Source organism: Vigna umbellata, chromosome 6 (assembly GCF_029865625.1).
Source record: "Vigna umbellata cultivar VRB3 chromosome 6, Vumbellata_1.0, whole genome shotgun sequence".
NCBI classification, from domain to species: Eukaryota; Viridiplantae; Streptophyta; class Magnoliopsida; order Fabales; family Fabaceae; genus Vigna; species Vigna umbellata.
This window is the reverse complement of record NC_142170.1, coordinates 12767078-12782309: the sequence shown is the minus strand read 5'-3', so window position 1 is coordinate 12782309 and position 15232 is coordinate 12767078. Positions and strand designations below refer to the sequence as shown.

Sequence of the window (15232 nt, the reverse complement as noted above, 5' to 3'; positions counted from 1 at the left end):
CTCTCGATGGAGTCATTGATTTGATATAAAAACCTTATGCTAAAAACCATTCTTGATAATTTTCTATATATATTATTTTTTCTCTATTTTTAGTGGTAATTACCAATCTTCTTTATTGGGCTGTTCACAGATCTTTCCCACAAATGCCTGAACTACTTAAGATGAAATTTTAACTGTCGTCTTATCTGAAATGTCTGTACATTCAACCCAAGATTCTAATGTGCTGTTTTTTTCACATCAACATGAAAATATATCAGTAGGATAAATCGGTTGTTTATTAAGTTGAAACCTGTAAGATCACGGTTTATAATTATATACAAATCATTAGTATCACACTACTTGCTATATATGTAGAAAAAGAATTGGAGCTCGTGAAAATCCAGAATTTTCCAAGTCTTCATTTTTCTCTCCTTTTGTAAATGTTTGTTTTTAAAAATTCAAATAGGTTGTCAATGTTGCATGTTCAAGGTCCGTATAAATATTTTAGTTTACAAACCAAATGAATTGAATACTCCCTTTACAAACCCAAATCATCCATGATTGAGCTTTTAGTGTTATTCCTCTACCCACCCAACTAAATGAAACTACAGAGATAAATAAACACTGCTGGACAACCGAATGCTCAGCAAGAAAAACATTAAAACAGTGGAAGCCCTGGTGTTAATCTGGTGTTGGTCTTGTGCCAAGAATGAGAAAAAATGAATTTTTGGCTTTTCTTCTTCAACCAAATCCTTCTATGCTATAAGCCTAATTCCTTTTTCAGCTGAGCCAGAGTGGCTTCTATTTCCTCAAGGTTATCCTCAACGCTTCCCTTGCTAGCTTCACCTGGATTACTGCTACTGTTTGGTGTCTCTCTCCCAGAAAAGTTGGATGCATTTTCTCCTTGAGGTGTCTCGTAATCACCATTCTGATCTGTAATATTGAGTTCTTTCTCAAGGAACTCCACAAATTCTTCTCCTATTTCCTGAAAGGAAAAATTTAAAATACTATGACCCCCATTAAGACCCTGTTCCCAAGGCTCATGTACGTACATTATAATTTAAAAAAATAAACAGATGAAGATTTAAACAGGAAGTCTCACCGCCAATTCCTCCCATAGGCTCTTTGGCTTTCCTTCTGAAGCAGCGTTTGCTTCCCAGTTCCTGAATTCTTCTTGAAGATCCTTAAAGAATTCCTCTGCAAAAAACAAAATCAGACAGGTCTCAAACACTAAAGAGAAGGGAATTACAAAATTATGTTGCAATATACTAGAGACACACATCCCTTTACCCTTGTTGGTAGATTTCTATGGGGCAACCAATGCCCAGGAGAATTTTTAATGAATACAGGCTAAACTTAGGGCCAACATGATCCATGATGTCTACCAGAGAGTATATATCTACCTATTGTTATTTGAACATCCCTCAATAAATTACCTGCATCATTAATATGTACGACTATAAGATTAAACCAAAAAGTAACTAGCTTGATAAAAGGATAGGACAAGAAGCACATGAAAAAATATAAGTACTACATATGTTTAAAAGTCTTAATATTCGATTTAATACCTAAGAATTTTTGGATTATCTTACAACTTTTTGGATTTGTTTAGGCACTTAGTCCTATGGTTAGGTCTTGCTCAGGTGGTGCTAGTGATCACTAATCAATCTAATTAATAATATAAATATGATTTTAAACTAATGTATCATTCTATCAGTAATATATTTCAGTTTGGAACTTCGAGCTGTCAAAGCCGTATCATTCAACTTGAGATTGTCTCCTTTCTGCTATTTCAATAAAAAGGAGAAAGGTTGCATATGTGCAACAGCAATAATAAACATGAAGAATGTATTCAAAAGTAAAGTCTCGTATAGAGATATTCAAACAAGATTCATGTGATTATCAATCTTTACCTAGTCCATAAAATTCTTCTTCAGGTTGTGCATTCCTACTTCGGCTTCCTTGAGAAAAATCGTAACCTTGACTTCCAGAATCATATCTTTTGCGGGAACTGGAATTTAGCAATGTATTGTATGCATGTTTTATCCTCATGAATTTCTCCTGTGCCTTTTCCTGTGAAAGGAAACTTTAACATACATAAGTAAGCACTAAAGACTCCAATATTCCGGGGACTAATTACTAATACACAAATCAATGCGAGTGGTTACTAACATACAATCCAAAATAGAACAGTTGCATCATTGAAGAGCTTTCAGCACAGTGCATTCAAAAAACTTTTACCATGACTTAGTCCTTCTGATCATGGTTACATTTTCTTTTCTAGTTATATTTTTCCTTTTGAAAGCAGGGATATCGCCACTATCATAACTTTTGCCTGGATCTTAAAGTAAAACAACTAAAAGAACACGAAAAAATTCAAGACTGGAAGGCAGTGAACCAATTACAATTGCAATAAATGAGGATCAAAAATTGTTTTGTCACTATCTGGTATGTGACATTTCGTTCATTAATCATCATAGATCCACGTATTTTTCAGCTTTTGATAACTAATATATATGTAAAGGGGATCAATGTTCTTTCCAGAGAAGGATAGTCAACAATCAGGTATTAGACCACTAAATGTCCGTTTACAAAAATTCTGAGAAAACATGCAATTTCTGATGGCAATAGTGCATGGACACAAATTACTTAAACCAGGTAACAGCCAAACGGATTATGTGAATCTTCTCTTCACAGAAGAACAATAAGCCATATATAATCAACACAGTAGCCATGTTTATAAAATTGAGATTGCCAAACAAAAGCGAGTTCCGAAATGAAGTATTCAGCTACGAAAGAGTATCCCCACCCCGGAAACTAAACATTAGAGAAAATTCAAATCGATTAACAGCTGATGAACGTAAAAACCCCTAATTGTCAAAAGTTTCCCCAAATTATAAGCAATGTGTATGTTTCTTTATCACAGACAATATGGAGAAAATATTTACTTTTCCACTTAACTTTCGATAACTTAACTCAAACAGAATAACAAACCAACCATTGTCAAATCTCCTTGATATTTTCAAATCTGATTAGCGTCAAACAAAGTAATCACCTCTTTATTGACATCAGGATGATACTTAAGAGCAAGTTTCCGATACGCCCTTTTGATTTCGTCGACGGTTGCGGATGGAGACACACCCAAAACTTCGTACGGCGACTCGCCACGCCTTGCTCTCACCACCATCGTTCTATTGCCCCATCTTTCTTTTCTCTGTTGCTTCCACTGTGAACGGTGAAAAGGACTTGCATAGCTGATTTTAGAAGTGGTTATGCAACAATTTGGTTGAAAAGATCTGAGAGAAAAGCGAGTGTTGCTGGCACAATAAAGGAAGGTGTTTGCAGCGAGAGGGAGAGTTGTTGTAATTCCATGCATCTTATCTCCAAAGCTTTGTTCTCTCATCTCTTCGATTCAGCCATAGGATTCTCCATCAACCTTCTCGGACACCAACATCACTCTCTTATCACTCAATGTCCCAAACTTCTTTTAACTCCTTTAACACCCGACAACAAAAATATCACATTCTATTTAAAATTGATTGAAGAAATGTAAGGGCTAATAAAAATAATTAAATATATCTAAGTAGGCAAATAATCAAAGATTATATTAATTTGATATAAAAAAAATATACAAGCCATGTCATATAATGAATAAAATACATAATTATATTGGAAAAAATATAAAAAAAATTCAACGTGAAAAAAAAGTAAGAGTATATTATCACCCCGTATAAATTGCAATTTGAAATATTTCCTGGTAACTTTACCCTGGCATTTAATATTCTAGGGAATGTTATTTTTTACATTATACACAAAGGTTGATTCTTGAATAGATATCAAACTTACTAAACAAAATTATAATATATTTTATTATGTGAATAATATACAAAAAAGTTTTACACGTCTGTTGCATTTGCAAATGGGCTTTCAAGCTTTGAGCCTATATTTGAGTATAACAGGCTATAGATATAAGGCTATTGCTTCTTGCAATCCCACAATTACTAACTGCACCCCAACAATAAGAGAAAATGACTCAAACATACTTCATTTGCCACTACCATCATTACCGCTGCTGTAGAAAAAGAAAAAGAATGGAAGAATACTGCACAAGAAGAAAATAATGCAAAAAAAAAAAAAATTTCTAAAAGTTATTTCTTGATCAAAAATTTTTTAGATCTTTTTTTCATGTAGGGATATTTCAAAAAATTAAAGGTATTATATGAGTTCTGGGAAGTTTTTTTTCAAAAATCCCATTCCAAAAAAAATATTTTAGAAATTATATTTTGAAAATTTTAATCCAGAAAACTTGTTTCTGAAGCTTTCTAAAAAATATAATCAAAGAGTCACTTTTTTAAAGTACAAAATAATATTTTAACAACTTGAAGGGGTGTGCGAAGAAATGTTGGAGGTGCAGGAATTAAAAGCCTAGAAATAAAAACAACAACAAAAAATTAAACCATCAGTTAATGGGCCCTATCAAACAAATGTTATCTCACAGAAAACATATTGGTATTAGAACATCAAAATCCCGTCGGAGAAGTGCTTCCACCAATAATCAGAAAGTGGTGCCACGTATGATAAAGAAAAGTGATTGGCTGAGACTGTGGTGAGGATTGCAGCAATGGCCACAGGATTTGCATCTTCCTTAATCTCATCTTCCCCACACATTGCAACCTTCCTTTCTTCTTCTTCTTCTTCTTCTTCTTCTCTGCACTCATACCACTCTCTCAGAACAACCACTCTTCCAACTCTCTCATCTAACTCCCCCATCACAACCCCATTCAAAAAATCCATCCTTTTTCACAACCCACTCCGACCCATTATTCTTCTTCCTCCTCCTGCCGCCGCCGAAGATGTTATCTCTACGGCGGAAACAGCGGCGGATGTTGTGGAGCAGTTGTACCCAACCACCGATAAAGGGGTGGCCACAGTCGTCTCAGCCCTTTTCTTTCTGGCTTTCGTTGGCTTATCCGCTATCACTATTGGGGTAAGTAAAATTCCGTAAAGAAAAAAAAAAGATCTTAATTTGTTTGAAATGAGGTAGTTATGTTCTGAAAGCTTGTATTTTGTTTGTGTTGCATTGTAGGTGATTTATTTAGCAGTAGTGGATTTCCTGCAGAAGAGAGAGAAAGAGAAGTTTGAGAAGGAAGAAGCAGGTAAAAAGGGGAAGAAGAAGAAAAAGAAGGTTGTGGGAAGAGCCAGAGCTGGACCCAAAGGATTTGGACAGAAGCTTGTCGAAGAGGAGGAGGAGAAGGATGATTAAGATAACAAACACCACGCAATAAAAATCATTTCAGGTCATCTTTCCTTGCATTCAAATCCAATTTTACTGTCACCTTTTTAAGTTTTCACAGAGCGATTTTCATCTTTCAAAACAGACATGTTTTGACAGAGTAATTTAGGTTGTTGTTCCATTAGTTAAAGAAATTCATTGCAACATATCTTTTGAGGAAGTTAGATTGGATTGCCCTTTCATTTGTCCTTATTGTTTTTATTTGAATTTAATTTCATGAAGATACAGAGCTAAATATTTTCTTGTTCATCATGTTTTTATAGCTAGAAATCATCAAAATTTTGAAAGCAAGCGATGTCATATCCTAATCATACTATTACAGAACAAATAATGGACTAAAAAAAAGGTTTGGGTAGAAATATAAAACTTTTGGATAAGGTGTGGTTTGTCACCATAGATTCATTATAAAAACAGAACATGTGTATGTGAGCATGCATTTATAAATTTTGTTCACACATTCAATTATTTTTTTGGTAATAAAACTATTGGTATACTTGTTTTAAAACACTCAAAATGTATATGATAAAGGACTTTGTAAAAGAAATTGGCAGATAGGGATCAGCAAATTCCTTTGTTACGACTTATTGTAACGTTGTTTTACAGATTATGTGTTTATTATTATTGTTACCGAAAATTGTCTTATAACTTTTTATTTTTACTGTATTGTTTGTAGCTCTTAAGGTTAACTGCTAATTTTAGTTAACAAATGTTGACATGTTTTGAAAGCAATTAAAATTTATGTAACTCAATGCATTCAAATGTAAAATTTTTCCTGTATGTTTGACAAACTTTGTTTTGAAACATGCAAAATGCTTACTCATACATATTTTAGAACTTACAGCTAACGAAAACACCCACAAATTATAAATTAAAAAAATGTGGCTGATTAGTGAGTTAAAAATAAATTATCTCACACGTATGACACAAAAAGGGAGAGGGAGAGATTTTTAAATTATCAATTAAATGTCTGTATTATAAAATTGTGAAAAGACATAAGCCATTTCTTCATTTCATTTGTTATAAATTTGAATCACATATATATTTATTAGTACTTTTAAGGGATAAATAAATATTTTTGGCGACTTCAAAATCAACCTTTATTGAACTTATTATCTCCAAAAGAAAATTATTATTTTTGGTATTTAAAATTTACTAAATATGATCATGATATATATTAACTATGTTGACATATTAATTTTGAAGGTATCAAATGCTGAGACGCAAGCAAATGTAGTATAAGGTGACGATTGCATTTTAACATAGCCTATCTAAAAGTAATATATATATTTTTTTGTCAAGACCAAAATAATATATTTATTAAATGTTGGTATCTAAAACACAGAAAAATAAACGAGATAGTAATTTTAATAAACTCAAATTTGAAGGTACAACCAAAACTTATATAAACTTATATTTAATCAATATGAAAGTTCCGACTAGGAGGAGATCATGCCTGAATTAAATTACTGTATTTATAAAGACAAGTATAAAATATACTATTTCAAGCTCAACCAAAAAAATAGTTAGTTCAATTGGTGTAACTATAAAAGAAACGATTAATCGATTACCGTATTACATAAAAGTTAATTTACAACCATTTAATTATATATATATATATATATATATATATATATATATATATATATATTATTGTAATCATCTTAATTATATTGTATATCTGTTCGACCAGCTATATAGCTCAAACAATTAACTACAATTTAGATGGTCAATCAACAAGTTCAACTAGTCACTAGACACAAACCAACCCGAATAAATTAACTCGTAATTTGGAAGGGTAAATAAGTGAGTTTAGTCGAACACCCAACCACATATATCAACCTGGGTGAATATCCCACAGCCTGAAGCACAAGTCGCCTATTGGGCAATGACCAACCTAGGCATCTGCCAGAAACCAGCATAGATAGACAAGCACAAGCTCAACGAGCAAGACACAACCAGCATAGATAGACAAGCACAAGCTCAACGAGCAAGACACACATCAATTATCAAATAGGTTAATCCGGTCATGTATCAACTCAAATAATTAATCATCAAGCCTAGACGATTACTAAACAAGTCGTTAATTAAGCCTTAAATTGAACTGGGATGGACCTTAGCAAAATAGATTAACCCAAAAATTAATCCGTTTAAGAATAAAGTATAAGTACTCGTAATTATATTGCAATTAGGTCATTCTTAAAATCAAAAGTCGATTATGAAATTTATAAATAAAAATTTAAAATAAAAAAGTATACTATCTATATTAATTGTTATTTATTAATTTATCAAATGTTAAACTAACTTTAGTATGGATGTTCTATCTCATTAGAATGTACTGCGGACAATATTTAAATTTTGGACTAACACGATCCAAACTATTGACATTTACTCAAAAAGACTTTGTACTGAATTTTATGTGTTAAAAGTTAAAAAATTAATTTAATAGAAAAAAGAAACGTGATATGTTACCAAGTAAGAAACATACGAACGAGAATATTATATTATAACTAATATCATATTATTAACAATTAGCGCACAATAAATAGAACGAATAAATTGACATTACAACATATACGACGCTACAATATATTATGTCAGTAAAAAAAATATTGAAAATTTTCAAATGAAAATAAAAGCAAGTGAAAAAAAAATGTTTAGGCTACTAATTTTAAGTTATAGCAAATATTTAAAAAAATACAATAATAAAAAATCAAGTTAAAATAATATGAAGAAAATTATAGAAACATATATTATATAAGCTTAATTAAGTTTTAAGTTTAATTTTTTTCTTTATTGACCTGTTAAAAGTTTAAAACTCTTTAATTAAATATTTATCGTTAGATTTTTATTAATCGGTGACTATTATATGATGATTTAACTGATATCTTACTCGTTATCTGATCTAGCTTTCACCATATATTTTTTATAATTTTTTAACATGCATTTATAAAATTATAGAATTATAAAAGTATAAGATTACATTTATAGAAAAATATATAGATAAGATAAGAATCTCATAATGTAATTAACAGTCACATAATCTATAATATATAATAATTGTTTAAAACTTTTAGATAACTTTACACAATTAATTAATGTAATAATAAGACACTTTATGTTATGTTGTAGTGAAGCTTTTAATGTTTGTGATATCCAACACTTCCTCAAAGAGTAATTATTGTAGTAGATTAATAAATTGAAGAAGAAACAACTTAACAAAATGTAATAATAACCTACAAAAATTTAAGTTTAAATACACAAAAATAAAAAATAAAATATTATGTAACACATTAAAAGATTATAATAAATTATAAAGTTTAAATTGAAATATATTATTATATATTATGATATTTAAATTGGTAAGGCGTAGAATAGACCAATGGGTTATTTCATCTGATGTTAAGAAAAATATTAGGTTTAATTATATTTTGTTTTATCATGTTTGGTGAGATTAGTTGGTGTGGATGGATACGAGGCTAAACTATGAATGGTTTTACGCATTCTATGGATATGTAAAGTTAGGTTAATACATGCAGATTAACTAACATTTAATAAAGGTATGGAAAACTTAGAAAGTGCCAAAAACCTACTACTTTTTTTATTTAAAATATGTTCGTACGTAACAATGAAATCGACTAAATTAAAAGCATAAATAAATGATAATTTATTTTTTACTAAAATCCATGATAATGAATGTGTATGATTTTGAAAATGTTATTTAATACTCCAGTCCACAGGTTTAGTCCGCTGATTAAAGGAGGATGACAAATTTACATGTGAATATAATAAATAACCTTTATACATTAACTCTTATTGTATTGTGTTTAAAAAAATGCATTATTGTATTGTATTCGACCTAGTAGACAATCATCTAGAATAAAACCCTATCTTGAAGTGGTCAATCATTCTCAAAATTAATTCTATTCATATTCTTTTGTTCTAAATTTTGAACTACTTACACATTCAAATCTGAATTTTAATTTCGGTAGGTTATTATTTAAACTGAAACAATCTCCGCTGGTTTACTTATGCTTTTTTTCTATTTCGTAAAAAAAAAAAATCATAAAAAGTAAAATATTATTTATAAATCTGAGTCTGATAACGTTTTAATTGTTTTGGACGTGGAATCGAAAATCACGTAACGTTCAAGTTATTATATCACCGATCTGTTGTCATAATAAATTTTAAAATCACTTACCTTCTTATTATATATATTGATAGATTTTTGAAATACACTTTTAATCAGGACTAATCTAATCAGATCTAAAAGCTTATAAATATATTTTATTCATAAACGTGTTTAATTTGTAATATAGACACTTAATAGATTTTTGATCGAATAATCACTTATATTTTAGAAGGACTATTCAATTTGTAAAACATAAACAAGAATGAAAACATTAATTTACTTGCATAGTATTTATTTGAAAACGTTGATGATCCGGAAAATAAAAAACTGATTGATAATGCAATTAATGTAATATGGATGTGCATCTAAAGTAAGTAATTGGGTATTAGTATATATTATTATTGTGAAAAAGGTAGAAATGATGATCGATGAGTGTAGTGGTTACCGAAAGAATGTGTGGATGAATGAAGGTGCATGGCGGAAACCAAGTTGATGATCGACCGAGTGTGTTCGTCTCGTGTAAAGTAATGAACTAATTAATCATTCCACTTTTCCAAAATAAAAAATCAATTACTTCTAATTAAGCACAAATGTTTCTTAAAATCTTGTATAAAATATTAAATAAGAACCATATAATATAATATTTAGCATGTGAAATAAAAGGATTGAGAATTATGTTGCCGTGAGTGAGTGGCTTAGGTTGGTGCCTCGGGGTCTTGTCAGCTCTGACGCCTACTTCAATAATCAATTAATATATTTCAATTATTTTTAATTAATCCTTTTCCAAGTTGAGTTGTGAGGAGTAAGATTTATTGATTTGGTTTTAGGTAATTGAGATTAAATTGAAGTAATAAATAGAATAAAATAAAGAGAAATTAAAAATTAGAAGGGATTTTCCAGCAGAGGTAGTGTTGGGCATGGTCTGTAGCCACCAGAAGAGACGCGTTGCTCTGACTCTTTAAAAGGGTCTTATCTATTCCGCTCCCATTTCGAATTTGGAATTATAACTTCATTTCCTCTCTCGACTTTTTCTTCTCGACAGAACAAAAACATGAGCTCCGACACGACGTCGTATTGGTGCTACAGCTGCACCCGCTTCGTTCACATCCAGGAGCACCACGACGTCCTTTGCCCTCGCTGCCAGGGCGGTTTCGTCGAGAAGGTTCAGGCCGGCCACTCGCCGGCAGTCTCTCTCATCGCTGATGGCGCCTCCAGAAGGCAGGGGTTTCGCCGCCGACGCCGTAACGCCGGGACTCACTCGCCGTTCAACCCGGTGATCGTGCTCCGGGGACCGGGGGAGGACGAGGAGAGCAGTTTTGAGTTGTATTACGACGGCGACGACGGCGCGGGTCTCCGACCGCTGCCGTCGACTATGTCGGAGTTTTTGCTTGGATCGGGATTCGATCGGTTGCTGGAGCAGGTTTCGCAGATCGAGATCAACGGATTCGGGAGGGCGGAGAATCCGCCAGCATCCAAGGCGGCGATAGAGTCAATGCCGACTGTGCAAATCGCCGAGCATCAGGTCGTGACAGAGACGCACTGCGCCGTTTGCAAAGAGGCCTTCGAGCTAGGCGCGTTGGCGCGTGAGATGCCGTGCAAGCACCTTTACCACTCCGATTGCATTCTCCCGTGGCTGTCGATGCGAAACTCGTGCCCGGTGTGCCGCCACGAGCTGCCGTCGGAGCAAGCGTCATCGGAGAGCAGAGTTGCTGGTCAGATCGAAGAGGAAGCGGTAGGGTTGACCATATGGAGGCTGCCTGGCGGCGGATTCGCCGTGGGTAGGTTCGCCGGTGAGAGCCACTTGCCGGTGGTGTACACGGAGATGGAGAATGGTGGGAATTCGAGCGAAGGTTCTAGGAGAATCTCTCTGTCAGTTGGAAGCGGGAGAGTGAGGGAAAGTCGAGGTGGAATTGGCAGAATGTTCCGGAATTGGTTTGGGAGAATTGGGGCTTTGACCAGAAGCCGTAGCCTTTCAACTTCGCTCTTCAGTAGAAGAAGAAGTTCCACGAGAACCTGGGTTTTGGAAGATTGATTCGGATGGAGTTGTATTTTGAAAGCAAGTTTTCAAATTTCAGTTTTCGAATTGAGATTCTTACTGTAAATAGGCATAGAAGTGGGTACTATGTAGTTAGAAGTCTCTTTGCAATAGATGCCGTGCCGGGTTTTATTCTTTCTCCAGAATTCATCACCGAAGGGGACTCCAGAGAAAGATTGCTCTTGCTGCATACCACACCATTGGGGAAGAAGCCATGCTAAATTACTTGATTTGTTTAATGTTGATATGTATTCGTCGCATATTCTTTGTAAGCATTGTTTTTAGTTAAATTTGGTATGTTTTCCCAATCTGAAGTGTGGAATACAGCAGAATGATCATTATTAATTAAAATTAGCCTTAGTGGTCTGAGTAATTCCAAATTCAACGGAACAAACAAATGTGTGTGCATATGGGCAGCATGATTCATTGGTTGGAGATGATTATTGAAGTTATGGACGGTGATGATGATGACACCTTGCATACCCACGACATTGATGATCCAAGTCCTTTTTCCTTTCCACTTTGTTTTTTTGTTCACTCCTTAATCATGGTCCTAGTTGTCAAAAGATAAAGTTTATTTTTCCCTTTTCTTTACTTAGTCTTTAGGCTATGATGATGTGGGTATGGATTTGCTGTATCCGCTACCAGTGGGGTTACTGGTTCACTCCTTCCAATTTGGCAGTGCTGGCTATTCATTTTTGTTCAACCGAGTGTTTGAATGATTGATTTATTTCATTATAAGTAAAATATTTACTATTTATTCTACACCTTTCAATATATAATTTAATTTTATACATTAAATTTAGAGAAGGGATGGGGTTAAACATTTTTGAGAAATTGTACCGAGGGATTGAATCTGACAACTGTCTCGCACTTCAACTCTGAGTAGTCAATTCTAAATTGTGGCACGCCTTGTTCAGGCTTCGGCCAACTAAAGTTGAAGCTTTCTCTATCACCACACTTTGCCCTTGTTTTTGGCAAACAGTATTTTCCCACATTTGACCGACAAAGCAAAATAGTTTTTTCAAAAAAAAAAAAAAAAGCTTGACCTGATCATACAACTTGCATAACTTAAGTTATGATGGGAATATTACCAAGTTATTAGATGAAGGAAGACTACTTCAAAACTTGCAAGTCTTTTGAGGACTGTAGTTGCGCTTTTTGTAGGAGAAAGGGCCTAAATCCATAAACTAGTTGACTTCTTAAAGACGTTTATAATATGTAATAGAGGATGGTTTATTTTATTTATTTTTATTTATTTTTAAGCCATGATATTTTATGAATGTTAAAAAATGAACATGAACATGTAGGAAAAATATTGGTTGTTGGGTGCCACGTGGGACTAAGTCAACGTGGACTTAGGCAGGCGGCTAAGGAAGGGCAAAGGAATTCATCTTTCAAATGTTTTTTTCTTCAAAGAAATAACGCAGAAGGATTGTTATTTCAGAATTCTTTTCTAAAGTCTGAATTTAAAATTAAATTTCATAAAAGGTTTTCTAATACTTTTGTTTTAAAGATGCTTTTAGCTTGATTAGGAGAAACTGGTTCTAACTTCTAGTATCCTCAAAGGTGCGAAGGATCAAACTTCTGAGATAAGACTCGAATCTACTACATGAAGAAAGAGATACATGTACCAAAGGTTCAGCCAACATTACTATTATTCACCTGTGGTAAGATTTTCCTGTTAGTTATATTTCTTATGAAGGGGTGTTTCTTAAAATAAGTTGTTTGTTTATCTAATTATGTTTAGTTGAAATATTATAGGTGAGCCTAACAATATGCTAACATATATACATCTTGAACGTGATACTAGACATTAATGGATGGTTCGATAATGGATGAAATAATATGTACAACAAACAAAAATATTGCTAAAATAGACTTTACCTATAGCTTTTGTACCATGAAAAGAAGTGGAATTTAAACCTAACTCAATCTCACAAAACCGACTTGCAAAGTGATGTTTGCATCCACTTATATACTGTAAATTGATGTTATCTCTATTCAATGTGAAACTTCCAACAAATTGGCTCATCTTCAATAATGATAATTTGGTGTTTTATATCATCATAATTTCTTTTACAATGATTTGAAATAGTTGTTATAGTTCAATCAACTATACATACAAATAATTTGAGAAATCATTGTATTTCTTACAATAATTCAATATATTCAATATGATTCTTAAACACCATTAGATGTTTGGATGTACACATTAGTAACTAGTATTATAATGTAATATTATGAAAGAAAATGACAAAAAAATAAATAAATCACATAGTAAGATCCATTGTTATTTCTTTAGGATTCGTTAGTTTTATTTTTGTGTTTCTATTGTATAACGACATTATATCACCTTTTTGTTTTTTATTAGGAGTGTAACTTTGATTTGAGTGGAGTTTAATGTAATTTCATATGTAACTTGATTAGGTTTATTGAATTTGTTTTAAGTGAACTTAGCTAAATAATATTTATATTGGGTTTGGTGATAATATTCAATGGAAATATTGTACTTATTCTTTCTTAAATGAAACTCATAGTTTTGTTACAAGCATCTAACTCCTTTATCAACTTAATACATTGATACACACCTATCATTCTTAAAATACACATTAATAAAAACACATTAAGGAAAAGCAAACTTACTTTATGTAAGATTTCAAACTGTGGATCTTGTAGAGCTCTATATGGTAACTCTAATGATAACCTTTGTTTGAAGAGAAAATGAGATTTAGATGAGATATTGAGGAGAGAAGAGATGAAGAAGTGAAAAAAAAGGAAATTGTTTAAATGAAAGGTATAAATTTTTCGGAAGTTGCAAATTCTATTTTCAACGCAAAAAGAAATTTATAATTTTACTAACCTATAAGTCATAATATTTTTTATTGTAATTTATTAAGTTTTATTGTTCATATTTGAAATTTCTTTCTTACTTACTCTAATTCTTAGTGAAAGTTATAATAAAACTCAATTCAATCTAATGACTCAATCCAAACTAAAAAATAAATAAATATAATTAGATTAAAGGAGTTTTTGGTTGCATATAAGCGTTTATATCCCAGTTACTAACATTGGAATCTTGAACTTACATTCAAATAATTATATATATATATATATATATATATATATATATATATATATATATATATATTCTTAACTTCATCGGTAGTATATATACCGTATCATGCCTTTATCCAATCCTTTTATGTTTCAAATATTAATTACAATTTTTTTTTCTAAAAAAATATGAATATTAAAATAAAGAAAAATGACATTATTCGTGATATCATATCAAGAGTGCATGTTGTAAAGGTTTGTGTTATTTAAACTTGAAATTGATATATTTTTAAATAAAATAAATAAATAAAAGTATTGAAAATGAGTAAAAATAATAAAAGACTTTTGTATGTGTAATCATATCTTAATTAATTAATTTGAGAAGCACTTAATCTTAATTAATCGCAGCCGTGCTTTGAAACCGTGAAATTTCAGGTATAATTAATCTTCTCAAATTTCATTTTCTCTTTCTTGTTTCATATCCCATTTAAAAAATGACGCTGAAAGGATAATTATGCTTAGAGGGTGGTGGCAGATTTCAGAAATTAGGGCTTATTAAAAAACGATTCGGGACATTGGAACCATTTTATATATTAGATTACCAATTATTTTCAACATCTTTAGATGTCCCCCTCTCATTCATTTTTTTTTATCATACCAGGCTTATTAATTATTTTCACATATTTCAATTATCTCAAAACATAGTATACTTTTCTTAATTATAATCCTATTTAATTGT

The 15232-nt window shown here is 31.9% G+C and overlaps 3 protein-coding genes across 4 annotated transcripts; 2 read left to right on the top strand and 1 right to left on the bottom strand.

Moving 5' to 3' along the window:
* Window positions 1–374: 374 nt before the first annotated feature.
* Window positions 375–3466, bottom strand: LOC124825185 (Chaperone DnaJ-domain superfamily protein). 2 transcript variants are annotated; one of them, XM_047297736.2, is made up of 5 exons: window positions 3035–3466; window positions 1893–2052; window positions 1383–1415; window positions 1082–1176; window positions 375–964 (listed from the first exon to the last, which is right to left on the bottom strand). In XM_047297736.2, the coding sequence occupies exons 1-5, from the start codon at window positions 3380–3382 to the stop codon at window positions 740–742; spliced, it is 861 nt and encodes a 286-aa protein (XP_047153692.1). In that variant the 5' UTR covers window positions 3383–3466; the 3' UTR covers window positions 375–739. The 2 variants fall into 2 exon arrangements, with proteins under 2 accessions (XP_047153692.1, XP_047153693.1); XM_047297737.2 differs by lacking the exon at window positions 1383–1415 and having other exon boundaries at window positions 3035–3464.
* Window positions 3467–4513: 1047 nt separating this feature from the next.
* On the top strand, window positions 4514–5521 carry LOC124825157 (uncharacterized). Its single transcript, XM_047297703.2, has 2 exons — window positions 4514–4966; window positions 5066–5521. The coding sequence occupies exons 1-2, from the start codon at window positions 4601–4603 to the stop codon at window positions 5240–5242; spliced, it is 543 nt and encodes a 180-aa protein (XP_047153659.1). The 5' UTR covers window positions 4514–4600; the 3' UTR covers window positions 5243–5521.
* A 4779-nt stretch (window positions 5522–10300) lies between these two features.
* Window positions 10301–12201, top strand: RDUF2 (zinc finger (C3HC4-type RING finger) family protein). Its single transcript, XM_047297735.2, has one exon. It carries the CDS (start codon window positions 10453–10455, stop codon window positions 11431–11433), a length of 981 nt encoding a protein of 326 aa, XP_047153691.1. The 5' UTR covers window positions 10301–10452; the 3' UTR covers window positions 11434–12201.
* Window positions 12202–15232: the final 3031 nt, after the last annotated feature.

Coding starts and splice junctions, on each gene's coding strand:
- RDUF2 (XM_047297735.2), top strand. CDS start 10,453: ATGAGCTCCGACACGACGTCGTATTGGTGCTACAGCTGCACCCGCTTC.
- LOC124825185 (XM_047297736.2), bottom strand. CDS start 3,382: ATGAGAGAACAAAGCTTTGGAGATAAGATGCATGGAATTACAACAACT. Junction 2,053..3,034: donor ATCCTGATGTCAATAAAGAG/GTGATTACTTTG, acceptor TTCCTTTCACAG/GAAAAGGCACAGGAGAAATT. Junction 965..1,081: donor GCCTATGGGAGGAATTGGCG/GTGAGACTTCCT, acceptor TTTTCCTTTCAG/GAAATAGGAGAAGAATTTGT.
- LOC124825157 (XM_047297703.2), top strand. CDS start 4,601: ATGGCCACAGGATTTGCATCTTCCTTAATCTCATCTTCCCCACACATT. Junction 4,967..5,065: donor TATCCGCTATCACTATTGGG/GTAAGTAAAATT, acceptor GTTGCATTGTAG/GTGATTTATTTAGCAGTAGT.